The sequence below is a fragment of the Hyaena hyaena genome, unplaced genomic scaffold, assembly GCF_003009895.1.
Source record: "Hyaena hyaena isolate Hyena2069 unplaced genomic scaffold, ASM300989v1 scaffold_633, whole genome shotgun sequence".
Lineage (NCBI taxonomy): Eukaryota > Metazoa > Chordata > Mammalia > Carnivora > Hyaenidae > Hyaena > Hyaena hyaena.
The window spans coordinates 140258-167765 of NW_024081266.1; the positions used below are offsets into that span (position 1 = coordinate 140258).

The following is a 27508-nucleotide window of genomic DNA, read 5'->3' on the forward strand; positions in this document are numbered from 1 at the left end:
AAAAGTGAATAATGCTTGGAAATAAAGTGGAAGAGCAATAAGAAAAAAGGAAAAAATCTGTAAGCAAAAGTGGAAAGTCCTGCTAAAATTAGATAGCATGATTTTAGAAAAACTTCAACTGACAGGTTTTGTTTTGTTTTATTTTTTAGCAAAGCTCCAATGCCTAGGGGAAAACAGACTAGTCATTATTTTTATTATTATTATTTTTTTAACATGTATTCATTCTTGAGAGACAGAGCACGTGTGGGAGAGGAGCAGAGAGAGAGGCAGACACAGAATCCGAAGTAAGGTCTAAGCTCTGAGCTGTCAGCACAGAACCTGATGCGGAGCTCAAACTCACAGACTGTGAGATCATGACCTGAGCTGAAGACGGACAGCTAACCAACTGAACTACCCAGGCGCCCCCAGAGTAGTCATTTCTTTTCAATTAACGTCTAGATGTTGCTCTTAGGACAGGGGATTGGCAAAGTGAGAAAAGCTGGGAGTACAAAGTTAGAAGTGGAAATAACAAGAAACTAAGCTGGAAAGGTTTTATTTGAGGAAGATAATAGGTTTTAAACACCTGTTAAGGAGTAAACCAGTGAGGTAGCTACTGAAGAATTTTAAGCAGAGAAGACTTGGTTACCATAGTATTTTTAGCCACAATAAGTTTTAAGAAATCTATGAGCTAGCTGCAAAACAGAAAATGCTTTTTTAGGAATTCATTTTTAAATCAAATTTAAATATTAAGCTAGTGTTTAATGCCATGCAAACATAAGACAGCACAGTTTATCACTAGTTTCTTTTTTTTTTAAACATTTTTTTTTAATATTTTTTATTTATTTCTAGGAGAGAGAGAGAGAGAGACAGCGTGAGCAGGGGAGGGTCAGAGAGAGAGAGGGAGTCACAGACTGAAACAGGCTCCAGGCTCTGAGCTGGCAGTCAGCACAGAGCCCGACGCGGGGCTCGAACCCATGAACTGCAAGATCATGACCCAAGCGAAAGTCGGACGCTTAACCGACTACGCCACCCAGGCGCCCCAATCACTAGTTTCATTCTTCAATAATGTAAAATTGTCAAAGTTATTGTGAAAGTGGACTCATTAATGTTATCATTTGCTTATGTCAAACATAGCATTAAAAATATCTGAAAAAAATTACAATGAAAAGAATGTGTAGCTTCACCTTATTTAAATCCTCAAGTAAGATATGACACCAAATTTTCAGTGATTTTTTTTAAAGATATCATTGCCAAAGCAAAAACAAAGCCAAAGAAGCAAAAATTAATAATAATAAAAATAAAATTACCTTATCTCTATTCTGAAAAATAGCAGTGTAGATATTATTTATGAAAAGGCCTGGTAAGACCCTACCCGACCCTACCCTACTCACACTCTGTCTCTTGAAAAGGCCTGGGAAGAAAGAGTGGAACTTAAATAACACTTAGATTTGCCTGAACACAGGATTTAGCTTGAAGAACCCAATTAATTTGTATATTCCACTGCCACACCCAAAGAAGCCATACTCACAATAAAACCGTGTGCCTTTAAAATAATCAATATGTTCTGTACCTTAGGATAGAGGAAGAAAACTGAATCAGGCTTCACTTAGGAATCATGTTTCTTTCTCTCTCTCTCTCTGTTTTTCTTAAACTTTTAAGTAGACTATGGAGACAGTAGCTGCAAAGATCTTTCCTTCCAGTATGCAACTGTATCTCTTACACTGTGGGTAATTCCTATTTTTTTTTTTATTCTATAACAACAACAAATTCCATTTTGGGAATGCCTCTTAGAAACTTCAAAGTTTCATGAAAAAAAAGTTTGAGAGGTAAAATTCAGATAAACAAAAACAAATACTGACATTCCCCATAAATGAAGCTTCGGCAATGTCTGGTACACATCCGACTTTGCTATTCTGGTAAAGAAAAACTCCACAGGTCTCTGTGGCATGGCTTTCACTTTGTCATGGCCTCGGGTATCAAAATTCTCCTTAAAATCTAGAAAAGAAAGTCCTACCTAATGTTATGAAAATTTTATGAAACAACTTCAGTAACAAGGCTTTGAATCACTTAAATTCTTTTTTTTTTTTTTTAATGTTTTATTTATTTCTAGGAGAGAGAGAGAGAGACAGCGTGCGGGGGAGGGTCAGAGAGAGAGGGAGTCACAGACTGAAACAGGCTCCAGGCTCTGAGCTGGCAGTCAGCACAGAGCCCGACGCGGGGCTCGAACCCACGAAACGCGAGATCGTGACCTAAGTGAAAGTCGGACGCTTAACCGACTAAGCCACCCAGGCGCCCCTGAATCACTTAAATTCTATGCAGAAACTAAAGCAGAATCTAAAGTCTGTCCTCCCAAAATTTAAATTTCTGGAAGGCAAGTTTGAAAGGCTTAATTGGATTTGTATTAATATATTTACTTAAACTAAAAGCTAGAAGATTAGAAATGACAATTATGGGGGCGCCTGGGTGGCTTAGTCGGTTAAGCGTCCGACTTTCGCTTAGGTCACGATCTCGCGGTTCGTGGGTTCGAGCCCAGCGTTGGGCTCTGTGCTGACTGCCAGCTCAGAGCCTGGAACCTCTTTCGGTCTGTGACTCCCTCTCTCTCTGACCCTCCCCTGCTCACGCTGTCTCTCTCTCTCTCTCTCCTAGAAATTAAAAAAAAAAAAAAAGATGACAATTATGTGAACTAGTCAGTGATAAAGAAAATACAGGATGGAAGAATAAGTGCCAAAGAACGGCTGACTTCTGCAAGCAGAAAACCACATACATTTGGAAACTTTACAGCAGGTTACATATACATAGATGATCTTAAAAGGAACAAGAAGATCTAATAAACTTTTCCCTGCTAAGAGGAGCATCAACTGTGCAGACCAACCAAAGACTACTACTTTGAAACAAAAAAAAAAGAGAATTATGTGATATTTAAACCTTTAATATCTTGGAAAATCTAGCATTCCTTGGCAGAAATCAAGAGAATCCTAATTTTTCTTGCTACTACTACACAGATTTGAATCAGATTTCACTCTTGATGTCTTTAGAACAAACAGAATTAAATGTTAAAAACATCACATATATTGTCATGTATACTATAGTGTCATTTTCTTATTCAAGCTAAAAAGTAGCTTGTTCTTCAGGCAGCTTGTAATTTAAAATTTGCTTGCAATTTAAACGTAGTTCAATGTTTTTTCAAAAAGATGCCATTGATTTTCTCTTACCAATCTATCAGACCTGTTTCATTTCCCTTACAAATTATCCCAAACTTCAGTGTCAATCATTTCAACACATGTCCAATTTTCTCACTCTCTTATCCACATAAACCACCAATGACTAACCTGTATCAATGTAAGTATCACTTCTTTGGATACTGCTCCCAGGATACTAAGTACTATTATGGAAAAAGAAGATATACATACTAAATCTGCAACATTGCAAATATTATGAACCCTCTATTTATTTGGGAGGCTAAAGCTAACTGGTCCCTATTTGTCACTCTTTTCCCATTACGCGGCTTTATCACGCACCTAGAGTATCCAGTTCTATTTTCTAACATAAAATATTTCACAATGACTAGGTTCATTGTGAACCTAATAAACTATCTTTTGAAATAGACCAAAATAAAGTGCTCTTTATACATCCCATCTTCATCTATTTATTCTATCTATCCCCCTTAAAGACCTTTGTATATCAAAAGTCTACTGTTCTACTTCTATTCCCTTGACCAACGGTTTTTCACAAATTTATCTTCTATAAATTACTATGCTCTTGATTTCCTTTCCATTACTGCCAAACTTACTGAATACTCACTATACTTCTAATGCACTTTTAAAATAATAATTTTTAATTTCAAGCTTATGGAGTTTCAAGAACAGTACCAATGTCTTCCATATCTCCATAACCCCGATCAATCCACACACCCATTACCATTAGTTTTTTTCTGCACCATTTAAGAGCAGGCAGCAGACTTGATGTTCCATCACTTCTAAATATCCCAGTCTATATTTCTCCAAAACAGGGATACTCATCTATATAAGCTGGTAAATCCATATTTATTTAACTGCCATCCAATCCACAGACCCCATTCAAATTTGTTAACTACTATGAAAATGTTTCCTTTTCCTTTTTGTTCCAGGATCCCATATAGCAACACACGTTCCATTTTAGTTATATTGTCTCTGCAATTTCCTGTAATGTAGAATATTTCCTCAGGCTTTCTCTGTTTTGTGTCCTCAGAAATTTATAAAGAATACAGACCTTTAAGTTCTGTAGGATGACCCCAAGCCTCAGGCTACTTAATGTTTCTTCACGACCAAACCTAGGTAATACTGTCTTGATGGGAATCCCACAAACAAAATGCTGGATTTTTCAGTGTACCACATGAGAGAACACATCATGTCATTTCATCTCGCACCAGTGAAGTTAATTTTATCATGTGTTTTCAAGGTTTCTCCCCTGTAAAGTTGCGATTTCCCCCTTTTAATTAGTATGTTGTGGGAACATATTGCAAGATTAGGCCAAGATCTTCAAACCAAGATCCTCTACTAGTCTTAGCTAGCTTCCACTGATTACACACAAATGAATCAACTACCATTTTGATAGTTGCCAAATCATCATTCTTTCTACAATTATCAGTTGACATTTGTCCATAAATAAGAGTTTTTCTTCCTTTCTCATTTATTCATTTATTTAGTTACATCAGTATAGACTCATGGGTTCCTATTTTAGTCAATATTAATAAGATAGTCAAGGTCCTGACTACTCTAATGGAGCTTACTAAGAAAATACAACAGAACCCCAATTCTACTTTCCTTTTTTTAATTAAAAGATTATATTTACTTAGAAGCATCACAATGTCAACAAAACAGCTGTAATTTTTTTTTTTTGCAATTAGAGTGGTAGTCCATTAACAAAACAATTATTCACAATGTCAACAAACAGCTTTTTTTTTTTTTGCAATTAGAGTGGTATTCCATTAACAAAACAATTATTTCCTATAAGCTGTACCAGAGACCACTGAAGATGAAAAAAAGCTACTGTTCCTATGCATAACTAGTTTCTGCTGTGTACCAACAAGAACCTACTTTAAATTTTTAAAAAGTTTATTTTGAGAGAGTAAGAGCATGAGTGGGGGCGGGGTGGGGTAGAGAGTGAGGGGGGGGGAGAGGGGGAGAGGGGAAGGGGGGGAGAGGGGGAGAGAGAGAGCGAGAATCCCAAGCAGCCTCCATATTATCAGCGCAGAGCCCAGTGCAGGGCTTGAACTTGAAACATGAGATCATGACCTGAGTCAAAACCAAGAATCAGATACTTAACTGAGCCACCCAGGTGGCCCAAACCTGCTTGAAATTTCTACATCAATTTACAACCTTTATACTGTATCAGGCAAGGTTAGGTGAAAATACCACCAGGAAAGGGCTAAAGACACATTTGGTATTGTGTTAACTATATAAAATACAACAACCTACAGTTTAGAAACACATTTTTATGCAGCCTTACATTTGAGTTTTTTTCTTTAAAAGGAGTTGTATACAGGGGGCATTAAATGTTTTATAGATCAGGGGAAAAAAACCTGCCCTACTCCTCATTCTTTTCATCCTCCTCCTCTTCTCTGCTTTTCTCAGCCTTGATTTTTTTCCCCCTGCATCAGGCTTTTCTTTAACTCACTCTGCAGCAATATCCTCTTTATATTTTTCCTTCAGCTTAACAGCCTTCTTTTCATGAGGTTCCTTGTCATCTGCAGCAATGTTATTCCACCTCTCTTCAGTTTTTCTGCAACATCACCAATGGATAGGCTGGGATGTTCTCCTTTGATTTTTGGGCGATACTCAGAACAAAACAAGAAAAAGGCCAAAGGAGGCCTCTGGGGTGTACTGAGATCCTTGAACTTTGTTTCTCCTTTAGGAGGGATATTAAGTTTTCATTTCTCTTTCATAATGGGCTTTGTCCATCTGTGTCATATCTTTTAATTTTTCTGTTTAGCAGACAGTCTTCATCTCTCTGAGCACTTCTTAGAAACTCTGAGAAGCTGGGTGCTTCTTCTTGTGCTCCTCCCATAGTTTGCATAAAGAATGCACATGATGACATCTGCCTCTTGGCTTCTAAGAATGCCCTCTGTCCATGTTTAATTATTTTCCTCAGCAAGGCATAGTCATCCAATGCCTGTCTGGCTCTCACTTGCCCCAGTGTGGTCTCTCATAAAACCCAGATTTTAAAAATAAGAATTTCAGACAGTGATACAGATTTTAAGAATAATACAGTAAAGTGTCTAAATGGAATAGACCATGGTGAAGTACAGTAGGAAAGATAGGGAAAAGTCTGTAAAAAAGTGGTTGCTGTACTAATACAGGAGTCAGCCATGGGAATATTTTGGGAAAGACAATTCAATGCAAAGGGAATAGCTACTACAAAGGCTCTAAGCCAAAAACAGGCTTTGCAAGTACTAAGTACAGAAAAAGACCAGTGTAAAAGAAGCATACAAGAAAGGACTCTATCTTACAGACATCTGTCTATATCTCCCTTAACAGATTCTAAGTTTTTTGTATGAAAAAACAGTATTCATTTTTATATCTCTAATTGACTGGTTGATTCATTCATCATTTGTTCTATCCTAATGTATGCACTAGATACTCTGAGGCATTACAGATCTAAAAAGGTTCAAGAAAAAAAAGCCTTTGTATTAAGTTCACAATTTAAAAGAGAGACATCTAAACAAATAGCAACATAATAGAAAAATACAATAGAAGTAAGCAGTTCAGTGATCGTACTCCACATTCAGAAAACAGACTTTTTTTTTTTTAATGGTCAAGCATTTTGAAAGAGTAGTCTGCATTAAATCTCTTCCATCCTTCAATTTCCAATCCCTCCTCAGTGCACTGCAATCTTCCTTCTAATCCTAATACTAAAATAAAACTGTTTTTTGTTGAGGACATTAACGGCCTTGACAACCAAAAAATGCCTTTCAGTTCTAATTTACTTGAGGTTTCCATCTTTCATAAAATACAAATCCTTTGGCTTTTAAGACACCACTTCTTTTCATTTTCTCTGGCCTCTTAAGCAGCTCTCAGTCTGAATTATTGACTCCTCTCCTTTTCCTTCACCTGTTTTAGAAGTTAAAGTTTCAGCTTTAGGTTACACACATGAGGTAATATAATCAATTTCCATATTCAATGATTCCCAAGGTGAATCTTCTGGCCTTTAAATCTTTTTTCCTGAGCTCCCAATGTCTCTTGAACATTTCTATTTGGCTATATGCATAAGTATCTCAAATTCAACATGTCCACCTTCACAAACTTCTCCACTTAAATCCCTACCACAAAAAATAAGACGACTTTTCTAACCAGTCACATAAGTTAAAATCATGCAATCCCATACTCTTCTCACTCAATTCTTCCCTACATTCAAATGAAGCTCTTGAATCCTACAGATTATATTTTTATCTGTTAATTCCATCCCTACTTCCACTGTGACTCTATTCAAGCCTGATGATTTCTTTCATGGATCAATGCCAGTACCTTTTCACCAATCTCTCTATATACAGATTCCATTTCTTCCATCATCCTTACAATTCCCAAGAAATTGTTAAAGAGAAATTATACACCCTCTTCTGTCTAAATCTGTCATTTTCTCTCCATTGCCTTCAGGAAAGAAACCCACTCCCCTTCATACATCATCAAAAGGCTTGATGACTTTGTCCTCCACCAATATCTCTAGCTCTTGCTTAAATGATTATCTATATTTATTCTTTGCCATATCTAATAATACACAAATGCATGTTACATTCTTCTAAGGTTTATAAATGCCTTTCCCTAAGTCTGCAATATCCAGCTAAACTCAGCTGAGTAGTGTTAACGCCTAATGTTTCCCTTAGCATCTTCTACAACACACTGCATTAGATACCTATCTTCCTATGACACTTCAGTATCTTATAGAATAGCCCCTCTTTCAAGTTTTCTTATCAATTGTATCAATATTGTCTGTTGACTATTAATGAATTTTCCAGGGCCAGATCCTCTTTCATTTCTAGATCCTACGTGTCTAGAAGAGTATCTGGCTGTAACTTACAGAATTTATGGAAATATTTTATGCTCTTCTGCCTTGATTTGAAGAGAGAGAGAAACTTTCCTTCAATGAAAGGGAGGGAGAGAATATTTTTATATGGTTCTCAACATACTTTGTATATTATGAGTGAATAGTTTACTCCTGAGAAAATTCATTACTCTGCTTTTCTTTGGTAAATATTATTTGAGGAAATGATTCTAAAACCAAGTAAAACAATTTAAAAACTAAGAATTAGGAAGCAAGTCTGACTTTGTAGTATGCTGTCTCCCTCCCTGTGTTCTTACCACTGTTCTACTGGGAAATATCCATTACAATATTCCAGTACAAAATATTTGTAAATTGTCCTATTACAGAATTTTTCTTATCAATTACAGGGATTTCATTTTGGATATTGTATAGTATTTACAAATAAGATTTTAGTAAGAAAATGAAATGGATAAAATTTATTTAAATCTATCTATAAAATCAACAGCAGCAGGTAAAACTTAATGACTGCTTACTGTAGATCTTGTTCCACACAGATGACATGCATTATTTCATGTAATCATATAAAAATCTTATGGGGTTGGTATTATCTATTCCCCTCCCTCCTTTTTTTTAGAGATGAGAAAACTAGAGATTAAAGTGGTGAGGTAATATGTCCAAATTACACTGCTAGGAACTGGTAAAGTGTGAGGTAAACAAAACACCCCCTTATGCCAAAGTTGATGCTCTTAAACAAACACAGTGCTATCTATTTTGTCTCTAGCTAAGTCTACTCAGAAGGGACTCAAGAAAATTAGTCCCTTGGACAAAAACTTTCAAATACATCTACACAAGAACTTTAGGAATACATATGTAATCTCTTAGATACCAAATACACAAAAAGAAAAAACCTGAGTTGATCTATTACTGAACTGTTATTCCAATAAATAACATGAGTGTGCTCTCTCACAGGAATCTCTCATTGGTCAATCATGATCTACTATCCTAAAGGTTTATCCCATCAGTTTTCAAGACTGATTTTCAAATGTCAGTCAGTGGCTAGTGTGTTTCCAGTGGAATGAGGGAACACTCAGTAGCCATTCTACTTTATGAAGTTAATATGAACAGTGAACACTTATGTACCATATTGCCACTTGAGGTGATAATCATAAAAATATAAGGAAATTTTAAGTAAACGTATTCTCATATCTTTTTATTTCTTATCACAGGGTAACATTTTGGACTCTATAACTCCAACTCCAAGTCACCAGTACAAAATGACAATACTCTGAGTTTGGCCCAATGAGCAAATTATATCACATACATAAAACATCAACAATTTTAGGCTCTGACAAAACCATATAAAATAATATAGAGATTATTTCCTTCCGTTTAAGCATGTGTCTTCAACTAAAGAAAAATAATCAAAAAACAGCTTTTTAAAAAATGTTTACTTATTTTTGAGTGAGAGAGAGAGAGAGAGAGACAGAGCGCAAGCGGGGAAGGGCAGAGAAAGAGGGAGACAGAGAATCCGAAGCAGGGTCCAGGCTCTAAGCTGTCAGGACAGTGCCCGACGCAGAGTCTGAATTCACCAACTATGAGAACATGACCTGAGCCGAAGTCAGAAGCATAACTGACTTAGCCACTCAGAAGCCCCAAAAAACAACTTCTTCACATATCATTCCTTCTCCTTAAATCTAGAACAGGGACTACATGCAGATTTTTTTCCATATGGGGCCACTAATTATCTTAGGGTTTGCAACCATAAATATGCAAAAGTGCCAGTCTGTCGTAACTACTCAATTCTGCCATTTGGTAGTGAAAAAGCAATCAGAGGCAACGTGTAAACAACTAAGCATGCCTGTGTTGGAATAAAATTTTATTTACAAAAACTGGTAGAAGGCTGGATTTGACCCACAGGAGTAGTGTTACCCCTTAGTTCAAGAGCTGCTCTTCCAGCAAAAATAAACTATTGGGACCTCATCAAGATTAAAAGCTTCTGCACAGCAAAGGAAACAACCGACAAAACTAATAGGCAACCGACGGAATGGGAAAAGATAGTTGCAAATGACATATCAGATAAAGGGTTAATATCCAAAATCTATAAGGAACTCACCAAACTCCACACCCAAAAAACGAACAATCCAGTGAAGAAATGGGCAGAAGATATGAACAGACACTTCTCCAAAGAGGACATCCAGATGGCGAACAGACACATGAAACAATGCTCAGCATTCCCTCATCAGGGAAATACATATCAAAACCACACTGAGATACCACCTCACGCCAGTTAGAGTGGCTAAAATGAGCAAATCAGAGGACTCTAGATGATGGCGAGGTTGTGGAGAAACGGGCACCCTCCTACACTGTTGGTGGGAATGTAAACTGGTACAGCCCCTCTGGAAAACCGTGTGGAGGTTCCTCAAAAAATTAACAGACTCCCCTATGACCCAGCAATTGCACTCCTAGGAATTTACCCGAGGGATATAGGAGTGCTGATGCATAGGAGCAAATGGACCCCAATATTCATAGCAGCACTCTCAACAATAGCCAAATCATGGAAAGAACCTAAGTGTCCATGAACGGATGAATGGATCAAGATCCACATCTTTGTGGTTTATCTATACAATGGAATACTACATGGCCATGAGAAAGAATGAAATCTGGCCACGTGTAGCAACATGGATGGACCTTGAGGGTGTTATGCTGAGCGAAATAAGTCAGGCTGAGAAGGACAAATACCGTATGTTTGCAAGTATAGGAGGATGAGGAGGAACTTGACGGAGAACAAGGGGGAGAAGAAGAAGGGAAATAGTGGGGGAGAGGGAGAGAGGCAAACCATGAGAGACTCTTGAATGCTGAGAACAAACTGAAAACTGATGGGTATAAGGGGGAGTGGGGTTGGGGGGAGATGGGCATGGAGGAGGGCACTTGTGGGGATGAGCACTGGGTGCTATATGGAAACCAACTTGACAATAAACAATTCGTAAAAAAAAATTAATTAATTAATTAATTAGTCACAGAAATGGAAAAAAAATTTATAACTGAAAAACCTAGGGAAAAAAAAAAAACAACCAAAAAAAAAAAAAAACCCAAAGCTGCTCTTCCAAACTCCTTACCATCCTACCAAACTCATGAGATAGCATCAGCACGTTATTTCACTGCATTTTCCCACAAAAAAATTCTAGATTATGTATCTAATTCAAATTAAAATACACATAATATGTCATAAACTACAACTAACAAATGCTTACTACCCTATCATTTTTAAAGAAAGAATCCTACCAAGGTATTTTACTAACATTAAAATTAAGCAAGTTATATATTTTTGTAACCTCAGTGCAATGGCATTAACTTTATACTTACCAAAATGAAGTACAAACACAATGTAAAGCTTCTTTCTCATTATTTCACTTTATTACTATTTTTGAAAGAATCCTTTTAAACATTACAAATGTGAAATTTACTTTGAGAACTGAATTTAAATATTTAGTATACTGAACCTGAAAAAGCTAAATGTGATTTTACATTACCATCTGAAAACAAATTACTGTTGTAGGTATATCAAGCACTTTTTGCAAATTTATAGATACCTGTTCTCCACTTTGAAAATAATGACCTGTCAGAAAATTTAGAATTATTTCTTCATAGGGAACAGTGGAGAAAGATGAAAAAGAAGGTGAAAGAGTATACTAATCTAAGAAATGATCTGCAAATGCCTGAGTAGATTAGAAGCAGGGAAAAGATATGTACGGAAATCCTTTCCCACATCCTGCTAATTAAGCAAACATTTTACAGGTGACTGGGTATATGGGTGGGATAGAGAAGCAGCAGATATAAATAAGTCTTAGTTTACAGGCACATTTACTTAAGAGAGGAATCTAGGGGTGCCTGGGTGGCTCAGTTGGCTAAGTGTCTGACTTTGGCTTAGGTCATGATCTCAAGGTCCTTGAGTTCAAGCCCTATGCTGGGCTCTGTGCTGACAGCTCAGGGCCTGGAGACTGCTTTGGATTCTGTGTCTCCCTCTCTCTCTGCCCCTCCCCCTGCTGTGCTCTCTCGCTCTCTCAAAAATAAACAAACATTAAAAAAAGAAGAATCTGAAATTGTCCCAAACTGTAAAATTCACAGCTGCTCTCCAAACGCAAAGATAGGAATTTCCATTTTACCTTCCATTTCTCATTTTCTTACTTCAAAGAAAATTAAGGACTTTGGGAATGAATGCATACCTTTAGCCCACAGGGTAGTATTTAATTATAAGAACAGTGTAGTAACTACTACCCTTAGTGGATATAACACTTAAAGCAATTAAAAATAAAACTATTTTCAAAAGAAATTTTCTCAGTTAAAGCTGAAAAGTTGCTTTTCTCCACTTAACAAGCTAAAAGAAACTATAGCAAATAAACCCAAAGAGCTTTTTATCACAAAATCAGATATACTAAAAAATGAAGTGCTAAGAATAATATAAAAAGATACATTTAATAGTCTCCTCTAGTTTGCTTAACACACTTTAGAAAGAAATGCCCTTGGTATAGAATTTAGATTATTATATGACATTTTATAAAACGTCAAACTGCGTATTTGATATAATGTCCAGAATTATATTTATCCATAATGTATCATATAGCTATCTGTATCATATAGCTGTGCCTGTATGACAACATGTCCTTTAGGAACTTTCCAAGCCTGGATCAAGTTCAACTTCAAGTAAAATCTATTACAGTAAGCTAAGTTACCTGAATATCCAGTTTTACATTAAAAGAAAAAAATAAAAGTTCTAGTTCAAGTTCAACTATAAGCAGTGTTTCTTCAATGACATATATGAATTAAGATAATACTTCAAAAATTACTTACAGTAAATATCCGTCTGCCAGTCCTATCAAAAGTTACACAGTATACAGATGACAAGTGTCCAAGAATTCGTTTATGCATTTTCATATGCTGATAGACTGCCGTTGGAACAAGTCGCTCAAGTCTGTATTTCCCATTCAGCTTCCGTGAAAACAAAGTATCCGCTACCAAAAAAGGGGGAAATAGAAGTGTAACTCAGAAATTAATTTTCTCAATTACCATCTTTTAAGAATTTACATACTCCAACTTCTCATATGTTGGTAAAAACAAAAGATGCTTTCTAGTGCATATGGTTCCTAGGTAAAAGTCCCCAAGACAGTCAATAAACACATATTTCACCAGAAGTGAAATATGAGGACTATTGTCCTCATATTTTACAAACAAGCACAGTCAGTTTATGACTGTCTGAACTCACAAAATAAGAAAGACATGAAGCTAGGATTTAATATTTAGACTTATTTTCTGGCTAGTACTCAAACTTTGCACAAATGAAGAGTGAGGAATAATTTATTGCATTATTTTAAAAAATAATTAAACTGGGGATCCTGCCAAATACCTGCATAATGATTTCTTCTCTAGAACCTATTAGCTCTATTTTTTCAACTCATCCATTTTAACCATCTTTCATGGTATGTCTGAAATTTATCTTCTGCCCAGAGCCTGATGTGCTGACTCCAGCCCAAAATGTTCTCTTCTACCTAAATCACTACTGTATGTATTTTCTATTCTGGTAATTATGGACAAAGAAGGTGCACAATAAAATATATTCTAAGTGATCTATAGGGACATTATTCATCAACAGATTCCTTTTAATACACTTCAAATTACTTTAATGTATGGCTTTTTTTCTATGACTGCCATCTACTTTGGATAGTTAAGCACTGCAGCTTTCTCACTTGAGTTTGGTCCCAAAGAAAATTTAAATATACATATAAATACTATTTAACCTAGATTCAGAGCCCAGCAATTATGTCCTAAAGTTGATGAAATAAAAGTATATTAGTATATCATTAAAAAAAATCAATTATTATTTTATTCACGTACAGTAAATGACTCACACTCCATTTAAAAGCAAAAATAAATCTTGGGGACTCTTGAACAAGAGAAATGTAGGAAAATGCTTTGTATTATATTTCAAGGAATAATTACATATTTACATATTCTTTTACTGCATCAATTATTTTATATTCTAAGAGCAAACCTTTTACATAAGCTCTATTCTACTATCTGTTTTAACATCTGGGATATCTGGGATAAGCTTTGACAGCTGTGAATTAGCATATACATAACAGTGATTCATTAATTTTCTAATAAACCTGATACATTTTTCCTTATGCACAGAAATAGCCTGGTAAAAGACATTCTCTAGTGCTTTGTTCCAAACTGATTTACAGCAAAATCCATACATCAACTGTTCTGACAAAGGAGAATTCAAATAATCTTAAGCAAACACTAAGGATCACTGACATCCCAAACTCATCTATCTATTCTATAAGAAAATAAGTGAAGACAAAAGCACAAATGTTGACAGTGTTACCAAGATGTAGTTTAATTCCCTCCAACCAAAATTTACAAAATTTTCAAAATGACAGATTTTATTAAGATATTTAACACTGTTCAGATATAAAAGTAGGATTATTGGAGATAATTACAATATCATAACTATTATTTTAATAATGATCAAGCATATGTGTATGTCAAAGTTTTTAAAAATAAATTTGTTATAAAGACCATTTAAAAATTATAATAAAGTATTTTCTAAGCAAAAAATCCTTGCCCTAAGTAAAGAGAAAGAGAAAATGTTATTGCTCTCTTAAACTTATTTTTACTGAATCTTTCTAAACTGAGATTAAACCTTTATTTTCATTGTAGGAGGCAACTGAAAAAAATAATATCCCTTTCAAAAAGCTACTTTATAGCTAACTTTTAGAGTAAAACTTATCAGAAACGATATATTCAAGTAAAATATACTTACAGTTTAAACTATATTTTACATTACCTTTTGTTATGCTTGGCTATCAATTAACTATCGATATTGTAGAAAATTTTTACAAAAGTAAGATGTTCTAGGACTCCCATTCAATGAATTCAACATTTTCTTTTACTCTATCATTTGCATAATGTCTACCTTCCTTATCTGATCTTAAGTACCCTAAGGAAAGAAATTCTCTTTTTCATATTTCTCACAACTGAGTATAGAGCCTTTAAATAAAAAAGTATATAAATTAATCTTAGTTAATAACATACACAAGATGGTCAATGTAATCTATAGTTTTATGACAGAAAGGCAAATGGCAATTATTCACTTTCTAAAGAAACTGTTAATAGACTAATTGGATTTCTGAGTAAAAAGGAAATGTCTGTTGGATTATAGAAACTCCTTAAATTTTATGAAACTAGAACATCAGTTTTTAAAATGAGCATGGTTAAACAGATATAACGGGTCACAAAGGAGTAAGTTCCTTATATGACATTATTATAAATCAGGTAACATTTAAGACTTGGTTTGAAAGTACATTTATTTTCCTAAGTATGGTGATGGGAAATAAATTAAACCTGCCAAAGCAAATTTCTACCTTCCTTTACTTGGCAAATTCTTTCTTACCCTTTAAGGCCAATTAAAATGTCACCTCTTCTAATAAGACAGTAGTGAATTTCAAAAGCACCCTAACTGGTCACCTTATAATACTACTCCAGTTCAAAACTGCAACAATGCTCATTTCATTCAGAACAAACATCAAATTCCTAAACATCAAGCCTATCAAGGCCATGCATGATCTTGTCTCTCATTACCTCTCTGACTTCACTTGCTACTCGAAACCCTTAACTGGTCTACTCCAGACACTCCATTCTCCCCCATTCTCCCAACACAGGAGGCATGCCCTTAATGTAGGGTTTCTGCACTGGCTGTTCCTTTGGCTAGAATACTCTCCTCACATACAGCTAACTCCCTGACCTTCTCCAACCAAGTCTTTTCTCAGATTTCTGTCACTTCTCAATGAAGCCTAACCTGATCAGTCCATTGAAAATTGCAATTCATTCCCTAACACCACCCACAACTCCTGGTCCTCCTTTATGTAGTTCTATATTTATTCTTTTTCCATCACTTATCAGCTGATGGCATACATTTATTTCTCATTATGTTCACTGTTTACTTCTTGCCTTCCCAAACTACAGCTTATAAATAATAAGCTCTATATGTGACAGATTTTTGTCTTTTTTGTTCTTGTATTACCTAAAAGCTGACAATGATGGCTGGCACTTAGTAGATGATAAGGATATATTTGGTAAATTCAATGAATAAATTACATATTTAATAAGACAATTAGGTTTAAGGAATAAAACAAAAATGGAGGATTTCTTTGTCAAACTGATTATATACCCAAAATATGTCTAAATAGTTCTTCATTTCATCTGCTCTGCAAAATGGATTTAATTTGGAGGGAAAGAGAAAAGTAAACATATATTACTCAAAAGTCTAAGTAAATAGACCAGTAAATAAACATTCCAGAAATCACTGTTAAACATTTGAAATATCAGTCTCTTAAAGTTTGAAAAAGAGAAAATAAACAAACTGGTGAAAACCACCACCTGTGCCAATTCATTCAGAACAGTCTTTGAAACAAAGTCTATGTGCACAAGCCTACAGAACTATTAGAGATAAACAAAAGGCCCACAAATTTTTAATGTTAGATATAAATACATACATTATCTAACCTGTGGGCTCATGTTCATTACTTCTATAAGTATAAGGATGATAAATCAAATCTCCCCACAGGTCACTTTTCCCCAGTTTATACATAGGTATTTTTCAAGAACTGACTCATTTCTCTAATCCAAATACTATGTGTACTCAGTGCAGAAAATAAGAACATAAGTGAAAGAAGAAAAATCCATAGTTCTAACATCTAATGCAGTCACTTTTAAAATTGTGCAAAGATTCCCCTCATTTTTTGTTATCCCCACAGTATTTTAACAGCTATGCTATATTCCCTTTTTTTTTTAACTTTTTTAAAATTTATTTTTTTTTTAATTTTTGAGAGAGAGAGAGAGAGAGAGAGAGAGACAACGTGATCAGGGGAGGGTCAGAGAGAGAGGGAGATACAGAATCCGAAGACGGGCTCCAGGCTCTTAGCTAGCTGTCAGCACAGAGCCTGACGCGGGGCTCAAACCCACGAACTGTGAGATCATGACCTGAGCTGAAGTTGGACATTTAACCGACTGAGCCACCCAGGCGCCCCTATGCTATATTCCTTAATGAAGTAAGATTAGCCTTTAAGTTCGACAGATTCGCGTTCAAACTTCATACTGTGGGAGCTTTAAGCAAGTGATTTTATCTCATTTTCAATTTCTCCAGTTATATTCCTAGAAACATTTTCCACAATATACTTGACTTTCATGTTATGTTGTTCTTTAACATCTCACAATTTCACAATCAATTTTATCAGTATATTTTCCTTTTTAAAATAATTTCTTCTACTGATTTAATATGAAGAGTCCTCCAAACTAGCCAATAACACAATAAACATCTACTTATATTTTCTTTTACTTCTCCGTGGTTTAAATTTCTCACTTAACTCAATTTACCTGAAATTTTCACGTATTTGAGTCTGTAAAGACATTTTTTCTCCTCCAAATAATCATTTGTTCCAGACTTTTCATTCATGAATCCTTCTCTATTAAAAATTGTGATTAAACTATCTTACATATGTATTTCTTTTTTTTTTTTTAATTTTTTTTTTAATGTTTTATTTCTAGGAGAGAGAGAGACAGCATGAGCAAGGGAGGGTCAGAGAGAGAGGGAGTCACAGATTGAAACCGGCTCCAGGCTCTGAGCCGGCAGTCAACACAGAGCCCGACGCGGGGCTCGAACCCACGGACCGCGAGATCATGACCTAAGCGAAAGTCGGACACTTAACTGACTAAGCCACCCAGGCGCCCCTTACATATGTATTTCTGTGCCAGATCACTGACCACATATCTATTTACATGCCAGTACCAGAAAATTAATTTTGTAACTAATAATGTTTTGGTATTTATCTAGTTATTCATCATTATGCATCCATTTTTAAAGGTCTTAGTCTTGATTACTATTCAATTTGAGGATCACTGGTAAGTTCAAAAAAATCAATTTGTTGGAAATGGAAGGATAATTTCATCCACTTATAAAACAACGGACATTTTTCTATCTAGGAACAGGATGCTTTCCTCCTATACCTGGGATCAAGTTTTCAAAACAGATGTTTTTAAGAAGAAATTAACATTGGAGTGCCTGGGTGGCTCAGTCGGTTAAGTGTCCAACTTTGGCTCAGGTCATGATCTCACAGTTTGTGGGTTTGAGGTCCGCGTCAGGCTCTGTGCTGACAGCCAGCTCAGAGCCTGGAGCCTGTTTCAGAATCTTTGTCTCCTTCTCTCTCAGACCCTCCCCTGCTCATGCGGTCGCGGTCTCTCTCTCAGAAATAAAATGTTAAAAAAAAATTAAAAATAGAAAAGATTAACATAATCAAAGTTACCTTATAGTTTTCCTCACTATGCAAATTTGGACCATCTGAACCAACTTCATGGGAAATCTGTATACAAATATGTACTATCTGAACCAAGTTTTGTAAGGAAACACTGGGTAATGGCCAGGAAAGCGCATCTGCAATAACCTTAGTAGCTATGATTTTGAGGACACTGGAAAAATACATGGTAAAAATTCTGCAAACAAGAAAGAACTGAATCAAGAATACTATCATTTCCCTCCAAAATGTTTAGATTTTTTTTTCTCCTTCTGCTAAGTACTTTTAAAATGGTAGGACTGCAATAAACTATCCAAGATCAAAAGTAATAATTGCTGGGTGCCTCAGTCCATTAGGTGTCCAACTCTTAATTTTGGCTCACTTCATAATCTCAGTTTGCAAGATCGAGCCCTACCTGCATTAAGTCTGCACTGACAGAATGGAGCCTGCTTGGGATTCTTTCTCTCTCTCTCTCTCTCTCTCTGCACCTCCCCTGCTCGTGCTGGTTCTTCCTCTCCCTCCCTCTCTCTCTCTCTCTCTCAAAATAAATGATAAAAACTTCTTGAAAAAGTAAAATTGCTTAAAAAAATGGGTTGGGAAAAAATTCTTTAATTACTATGAATTAACAAAACTGCAGAGGTTGGTTTTTCTGGGTTTTGTTGTTTTAACAAAGAATAATATAACATGCTATACAATATCTACTCCAGTGAAGGAAAGCTGTTTTCTCTTAACAATCTAAACTAGTATAACTATTGTTTGCTGGTGCCATAATGAATGCAAGGAGAAGCATGTGGCTGTATATTCCAAAACCCAGAGAAATTTTATGACAAGAGAAAAAGTAGACGAAGCAAAGGAAAGATAGAATATGTAATTCAGCAGGTATCTGAATATAATCTGGGTTCTTTTCTTATATAGAGAAGGGGTACTCAGATAAAAAACCTCATAGTACTTAATAAGAATACTTTAACTGATTTTTATGAAATTTATTTTTGTACTATATTTTGACTAATTTTATTCTGTGATTCTGGTTAAAAAAAAAAAAACACTTGGGGGCTTCTGGGTGGCTCAACTGATTGAGCATCCAATTCCTGATTTCAACTCAGATTGTGGTCTTGCAGTTTATGGGATTGAGCACCGTGCTGGGATCCATGCTGACAGTATAATGTCTGCTTGGGATTCTCTTTTCCTCTCTCTCTCTCTCAGAATAAACAAACTTAAAAAAATAAACAACCTTGGAAAGCTCCCAAAGTATCTGTTAATAAAATGCAAACTAGTTATAATTTATAATTAATAACCACATAAACAATTCCTAAATTAAAGTAGAAAAGAATTCTGAATTCCGGACAATCAATACCAAGGTTTCATTTCAACCTCCATGATCTGTGTTAATAAAGGCTTTCTAAATGTAAAATTAGTAATTCATAACTATAAAACAGGAGTGTGGAAACATATAAAACTAAACTTGAGTGAACTACAAAACTGGTAATAATCATGTAAGCAAGACCACATGAAAACAAATTCCAAACTGCTTTATTGCTAGATGATAACTAGTTTTCCCAACAAAATAATGCTATATCCATGACCAGGCACTTATAGAATAATTACTACAGAGATGACCTTGCAAGTCCAAAAAGTTGCCTATAATGTAGTGTTGGTGATTTCAAAGTTTCCATTAGATATATCCAAAGGTATTTAATAAGGCATAAAATTACATCAAGTTTTATTCATTTCAAAGAGCCACAAAAATGTTCTAATGAAAAAGAGATATGACTATGGGTCACAAAAAAATAGCTATGTGCATTTCTAAAAGAGAAGCTATGTTAAAGCCAGGAATCAAATACCTTGAGAAAATAGCTATGTAGAGAAAAAAGTAATCAGGAGTTAGAGCCAGAGAGGTTCAAGGACTTCAAGAATCTAATGACAGGAGTGCCTGGGTGGCTCAGTCGGTTAAGTGTCCTACTTCAGCTCAGGTCATAATCTCGTGGTTCATCATGAGTTCGAGCCCCACATAAGACTCTGTGCTGATAGCTTAGAGCCTGGAGCCTGCTTCAGATTCCATGTCTTCCCCTCTCTCTGCCTCTCCCCCAGTTGCACTCTGTCTCTCTCTCAAAAATAAACAAACATTAAAAAACATTTAAAAAAAGAATCTAATTGATAGAAGAAGCTTATCTGCTTCAAGTAACAATGTGGGTAAATGTCAAAATACAATACTATTACGAGTATGGGGAGAAAAATAGCTATAGAACACTATTATGAAATAATAGTTTGGAAAATAATGGCTAATATTTACTGAGTGCTTAAGTACATGCCAGGCATTTTACATTTACATGTCACCCATGTCATTTAATATCTCACCCATCTTTTAAGGCAGGTACTACTTTATCCCTAATAACGGAGTAATATTCCTTACCAATAAGGAAACTGAAAGACAAAATTTAACTTTTCTAGAATTGAAGCCGAGGATAAAATTCAGGCATCTACTCTCAAGAGCACACTCTTACCATGGTAGTTAGGTAGACAATTATTAGGAAAAAAAGACTGAAAGGAAATACGCCAGAGCAGTAATAGCAGTTAACCAGTGAGACTGACTGCTTTTTAAGCTGTTCTGTTTTCCAAGTTTTCTCTACTGATCACCTATTCATTCTGATTAATTTTTTTTAAATGTTTTTTTATTTATTTCTAGGAGAGAGAGAGAGACAGCGTGCGCAGGGGAGGGCCAGAGTGAGAGGGAGTCACAGACTGAAACAGGCTCTGTGCTGACTGCCAGCTCAGAGCCCGACGCGGGGCTTGAACCCACGAACCACGAGATCATGACCTAAGCGAAAGTCGGACGCTTAACCGACTAAGCCACTCAGGCGCCCCTCATTCTGATTAAGTTTTAATTAAAGTATAGCTCAGTCTATCTGAAGAAACTCAAAAAGAGCAATATGAAACATCTAAACTGTCTAAAGAGATTAACTTAAATTCAAAAACTGAGAAAAAAGGCCCAAGGATAAAGATGCAATGAATTTAAATTTATTTAATCATAAAAAAAGAAACCCTCAAGACAAAGTATACTTAAGTACCAGAATTGTATGCTATAAAACAGACAATAATCACAGCCAATCTGACAATGGATTGAATGATAAGACTACAAAGAATTTACATGTGTTTTGATTCAAAAGCCATAAAATAATACAAAGCACTATTAATTTTGTTTATAAGTTTTGTTTCTAAAATCTTTCCCCTTAAAATTTTATGGTAAAAGAGAAATATATCAAAGACAGTGTAGGTTCAATTTTATTTGGGAAGGACTCATATAAGGAGTTTTTAACATTTAATTCACTATAGAGCCACAACTGACAAGCTTGCCACAATTCTCCTGAGGTTACTAACACAGACGTCAGTAGGGAATAACCACCAAATTTTCGTAACTTGAGGGCCAGAGATAATCTGGGAAATAATTCAACACAGACTGGCTTATTTCTACATCATCATCTGATCTTTATATCATCCTGCACCAGTAACTAGCAACTAACCAACACAAGAACAAGGCAAATAAATCACCGTTAACTATAATGAACAAAATTCCCAACTTTATTTTTGTAGTATAAGGGGTTTGCAACATTAGAAGGATAATCCTGTAAACAACTTTTTGTCAACAAAAAAGGCAAGAGAAAATAGAAATAGAAAAAGAAAAAGAAATCACCTGGGCAACACAGCACCCAGGAGAGCTTCTCTATTTTACTACTGTAACTACAATAATTAGTATGCACAGCAGATACCCTCCAAGTCTCTACATAGTCAATTTGGTGTTTAGCTGTACCTCCCATATGAAAGACATCATGTTTTTAAGATTTAACAGATACCACAAAGATAAATAAGCTCTAAAGAGAACATAAATACTAAAATAAAATACAGAAAGTAAAGAGATTCCAAGAGTTAAGCAAAAAATTCTCTTGAAACACGTATATAATAACCACAAATAAACCCCCAAAACAGACACTGTAATTACAAGGATTCAAATTTATTAGAATTATAGTGGTGCCTGGGTGGCTCAGTCAGTTGAGCGTCCGACTTCGGCTCAGGTCATGAAATCACGGTTTTTGGGTTCAAGCCCCGCATTGGGCTCTGTGCTGACAGCTCAGAGCCTGGAGCCTGCCTTCGGATTCTGTGTCTCCCTCTTTCTCTGACCCTCCCCTGCTCACGCTGTCTCTCTTTCTCTCTCTCAAAAATAAATAAAACATTAAAAAAAATAAAAACAAATAAAATACAACAAATTTACTAGAATTGTAAAATTATTTGATTTATATTATTCTTCCTTTTTCTTTCTTAGAAACTAGTCTGATGCTACTTCAATCATAAAATTTTAAATGTTTTCATAGTAATTTTAATAAAAATTCATTTTTTAATGGGGCACCTAGGTGGCTCAGTTGGTTAAGCGTCCAACTTCAGCTCAGGTCACGATCTCACAGTTCATGGGTTTCAAGCCCCACATTGGGCTTGTGTTGACAGCTAGCTCCGAGCCTGGAGCCTGTTTCAGATTCTGTATCTCCCTCTCTCTCTGACCCACCCCTGCTCATGCTGTCTCTCTCTCAGAAATAAATAAAACCTTAAAAAAATAATGATAAATAACAAAAATAAAAATTCATTTTTTTAAAAGCTATATCATTTTATGCCAAACACGGTAATCATTTAATTTTAAATTAACATTTATACAGCACCTATATGAGCCAAATATAGACAAAGGGATGTAACAGAGGAAGAAAAAGCACAGTACTTAATCTCATGAAGGTCTAGCAGGGAACACAGACATGAAACAAGGACTTACAAGTGTCAGCAAAAAAAAAAAAAAAAAAGTTTCAGTAAAACCTTAAAATATACAGCAGAAGGCCTTAAATATATGGCAGGGGAGGGAAAGGTTGGATATCAGTGAGTCAGGCTTTTCTGAAAAACGGACATTTAAACTAAGACCTCAAAAATGGAACAAAGAATGTTGGTGGGAAGGAAGCATATTCTAGGTTGAGGCAAGAGCGTATACAATGGTCTGAGGCTGAAAAGAACAAGGAACTCAAGCGACATAAGAAAGTAGGTATGGCTAGCACACAGAGCACAGAGGGGCAAGTGTCAAGAGAAGAGATGGGAAGGTAGGAGGCAGACTCCAAAATGCTTTGTAAACTATGGTAAGGCATTCTGGATTATTTTCTGAAAATAGTAAGTTGAAAGTTTTTAAGAAGAAAGAAGTGAGAATAACCTAAGATTTGCTTTGGGATAACCAAAGCAGTTTCATCGCCTGACCACAATGAAGTTGATTTTGCAAAAGAAATCAAAGGGTTCAAAAAAACGAAATTTCATTTTAGAATAAAAATTAATCAGTTTGCCAGCAAGACTGTTAAGTCTTTTTCAAGGACTTGAATTATTTTCTCTCAAATTAAGTATTTATATGGTAAATGATAAACTTTAAAGAATATACCATATTTTAATCTTTCTAAAGTTCACACTCTGAGGCATAATTCAAAGGCTCCCATACCCAAGTCAATAAATGGACACAAGTAGTACAAGTCTAATGCATTAAGAATTTCACTTAGAAGGCAAAAAGGTGCTAAATAAATGTGACAGAAACAACAAAACCAGGGATAACAGAGTTGGTCACTACCTCTTCTTAAGTTTCAATTTCTTCAATAAAGTTGGGTCTTGCAATGTTGTTATGAAAATCAAATGAGACAACTTGTTCTGTAAACTCAAAGGTATTAATTATATACTAACACAATACTGACTGTCCTTGAACAATCAATTCTTCAAGTTATAAAACTAAATCTTACTGAACACAGCTTTTCTCTTACTTTTTAAAAGACTTTTGTGAGACATCATTTTTCCCCCTTCATCTTCCTTAAGAAGCTGAACAAACTGCTGCTCTGTTCATATATCTATTCAGCCTGATCATGGACTTATTTCAAGATGTCTAGGAAGATATTCAATTCTTCTTTTTCTTTTAGTTTAAAAATTTTTATTTTACCTTTTTAAATGTTTATTTTTGAGAGAGAGAGAGAGAGCGAGAGAGCAAGCAAGGGTGCAGAGGGGCAGAGAGAGAGAGGGAGACACAGAATCTGAAGCAGCCTCCAGGCTCTCAGCTGTCACCACAGAGCCTGATATAGGGCTCAAACTCACGAGCCGTGAGATCATGAGCTGTGGGATCATGACCTGAGCCGAAGTCAGACACTTAAGCAGCAGCTGAGCCACGTAGGCGGCCCTAAAATATTTTTTATGGTATTTATTTCTGCGACAGAAAGAGACAAGAGCACAAGTAGGGAAGGGGCAAGAGGGGACGGGTCGGGGGGTGGGGGGAAGACACAGAATCCGAAGCAGGCTCCAGGCTCTGAGCTGTCAGCTCAGACACTCAACCAACTGAGCCACCCACGTACCCCAGAAGATGTTCAATTCTTAACTTCAAAATTCAAAATGAAAAGTCAAAGACTTTATGAAGAAACTAAGATAATTTGCTTCACTTAAACAGATATGAAATTCAACACCAATAAGGCATTTGGAAAAATACAGAACACAAACTAAAAGGGGTTTGTGCTAGTGCTTCCTAATTACTATGGAAACTACTTGCCAGACATAGTGCAACAAGGCATCAGGGGGCACAGATGATAGCACTCACATCTATGACCTTAAAATGAATTTCTTCTCATTATTTACAAAAAGAAAATAAAACACAGCTACAAGAGTAATAATTTGAACTCACCTAAGTAAACTGGCATTCTTCAAAGTGTTTCCCCTTTTTTGGTCAACCATAAATTTGAAAAGAAATTTAAGCAAAAGAAAAAATAAATAATAATGTCTATTTTATATATTTGGCACTTTGGCATAATGAACATTAGCTTTATTTCCCTTAAAACAAAAATGCAATACATCTTAGGAGTCTCTCACAGTTACCTATTCTTAGAAGGCAAAACAAGGAAGTAGGGAGGCTGAGGGAGGAAGGGGAACAAGGAAGAGAATTAAAAAAACAAAAAACCTGTGCCAAATGGAAATATGAGTATCATTCTGAACTTTTCTTGTCCCACCTCATTCATTAATTACACCAATTACCTACTGCCTCTTCATTTAATATTACTAATGCTGAGGAGTTGGGTCCATAAGGAGCAATGAAATACAATCCTTATCCTCCAGGCCCTAACAGTATAGTAGAAAAAAAAAAGGTGCATAAATATCATTCAAGGGACAGACGAAAAGACAGAAGCCAAGACCAAAAAATAAAAATCCAAAAATACAGCTAAGTCAGAAATGATTAAGCAACACAAGTTATAAAACTATTAAGATTAGAAAAATAGAAGAAAATGCGTTCTAAGAGAGAAAATCGTTACTGAGAAAAATGGTCAAAATGAATGTTTTTAAATAAGTGATGAATAGATGGCCTAACAAAGGAGAAAGTATGGACTGAGGGGGAAAAAGGTACAAGACTTAAGAGAATATGAGTCAAAGAATAAGTGAACACGAAAGAAACTACAGATTATCTTATACATTACTGAATTATATGTCAATTGTTATATGTTAAATCTTATAGATTCAGTATACGATATTACTAATAGTTATGTAAGAAATATAGTTACATGAGGAAATAATTTAACTCTAACTTCCAGCTCTTAGACCAGTGTCAAATTATGTTAAAAAACTACCAATTGCAGAATAAGTCAAATATTGGAAATGTGGCAAAACATAGCAGTGAAAATAAAAGGGGAAAAGACCCTTTTCTTTAAAAGTACTCAAGATTTACTAGCAAAATAATGCATTTAATGAGAATTATAGGAAGAAAGGGCAAAAAGTAACATTTAGTGTAGTCTACATTGTGCCTCACTTTGCTATCTCATTTGTTTCCAAATTACCATATATGGTAAGTATTACCCTTATTTTACAAATGAGGAAGTTGAAACTCTAAAAAATTAATTTGCCTAAGGCCACACATCTAGACTAAAGCCAAGCCAAGATTTATAATCTAATTTTAAGCAAATCTTTGCTGCCTTTGTTCAAAACTAGTTTTCTCGGAAAAAACGGTAAATGTAGAGGAGATCTAAAACTCCTTTTCATGCAAAAGCTCCTTAGTGTTAACCGGGTGTTTGTATAGTAAGGCTATTTTCCAAGGTAAAACTTTCCTTACACACACATTTTTAAGAATCAGGTTTCCCAATACTCCTTATCCTCACCCACAAGAACTGCAACCTTGCAGCAGAAGCAACAAATAAAATGACAGAAGCAACAAGGAGAACAGAGATATGAACTACATAGGCAAAACAACATGTAAGATGAGATATGGAAAACCTAAACATTAGTTTACTTTGCTAATATGGTAAATGTCAAATAATGTAAACAGTCAATAAGCAAATGACTGCTTTAATGTATTAGAACTTTTTTCACAAGATAAACCTGTATTAAAGGAATCTCCAAATTTAAGATTAAAAACAGCTTTAATGTACCTAAGTCTTTTCTTTCCTGGTCTCCCTCCACTAATGTCATTTATTACTGAATTATGCCTATTGAACATAGGTAAATACAGAGTAAATTATACCTGAAAACAGGCATAATATGGGTAAGGAGATTGGAGAAAGCACAATACCTGAGATCATTAGTATTTCTGAAAGTGAATCTGTTATGCCTAATACACATTCATGCATCTCTTCCATAGAAAATTAATTAGAAGCTAGTGATAACAGATTAGTATGATCTTTCTTTTCTTTTATTTCTCCTCCATTTAAAGAGGTTCTAGAGGACCAGAAAGGAGATGAATGCTTTGGTTCTCCTGCCCGGAGAATGAATTCCAGTCCAATTTTCACAATTTACATCAAGGGCTAAAAGACACAAAGCTGAGAGAAGCTCAACACCTGGGTCTTAAATTATACAGGTATAATTTTGACGTCCCAAGTGTAATGAAACTGATAGATCAGTTCATTAATAAACGTTTACTTGTTAAAAACCAGCTTCTGTGGCTTTCCCTTAATTCAATGCTATCCTTGGACCAACTCTTGCTCTTCTTCCAACCATCTATTCCAATTTTTACCCCCTATACACTGCTGAACTTTTTGAGTCCCACTCCAGTTCATCAAATACTGACTGTCTCTTCATCTAATGTTTACTAATGCTGAGGAGTTGGGTCTATAAAAAGCAATTAAACATAATCTCTATCCTCCATG

General features: G+C 35.4%; 1 protein-coding gene across 2 annotated transcripts in view; it reads right to left on the bottom strand.

The window, feature by feature from the left end:
• The window catches only part of LOC120219600 (pleckstrin homology domain interacting protein), a 130038-nt gene that overhangs the window by 81884 nt on the left and 20646 nt on the right, over positions 1-27508 (bottom strand). For both annotated transcript variants that reach the window (XM_039216423.1, XM_039216422.1), the window contains exon 7: positions 12844-13004. In XM_039216423.1, coding sequence (XP_039072354.1) covers positions 12844-13004 — 161 coding nt within the window. The remainder of the gene's footprint in view (positions 1-12843; positions 13005-27508) is intronic.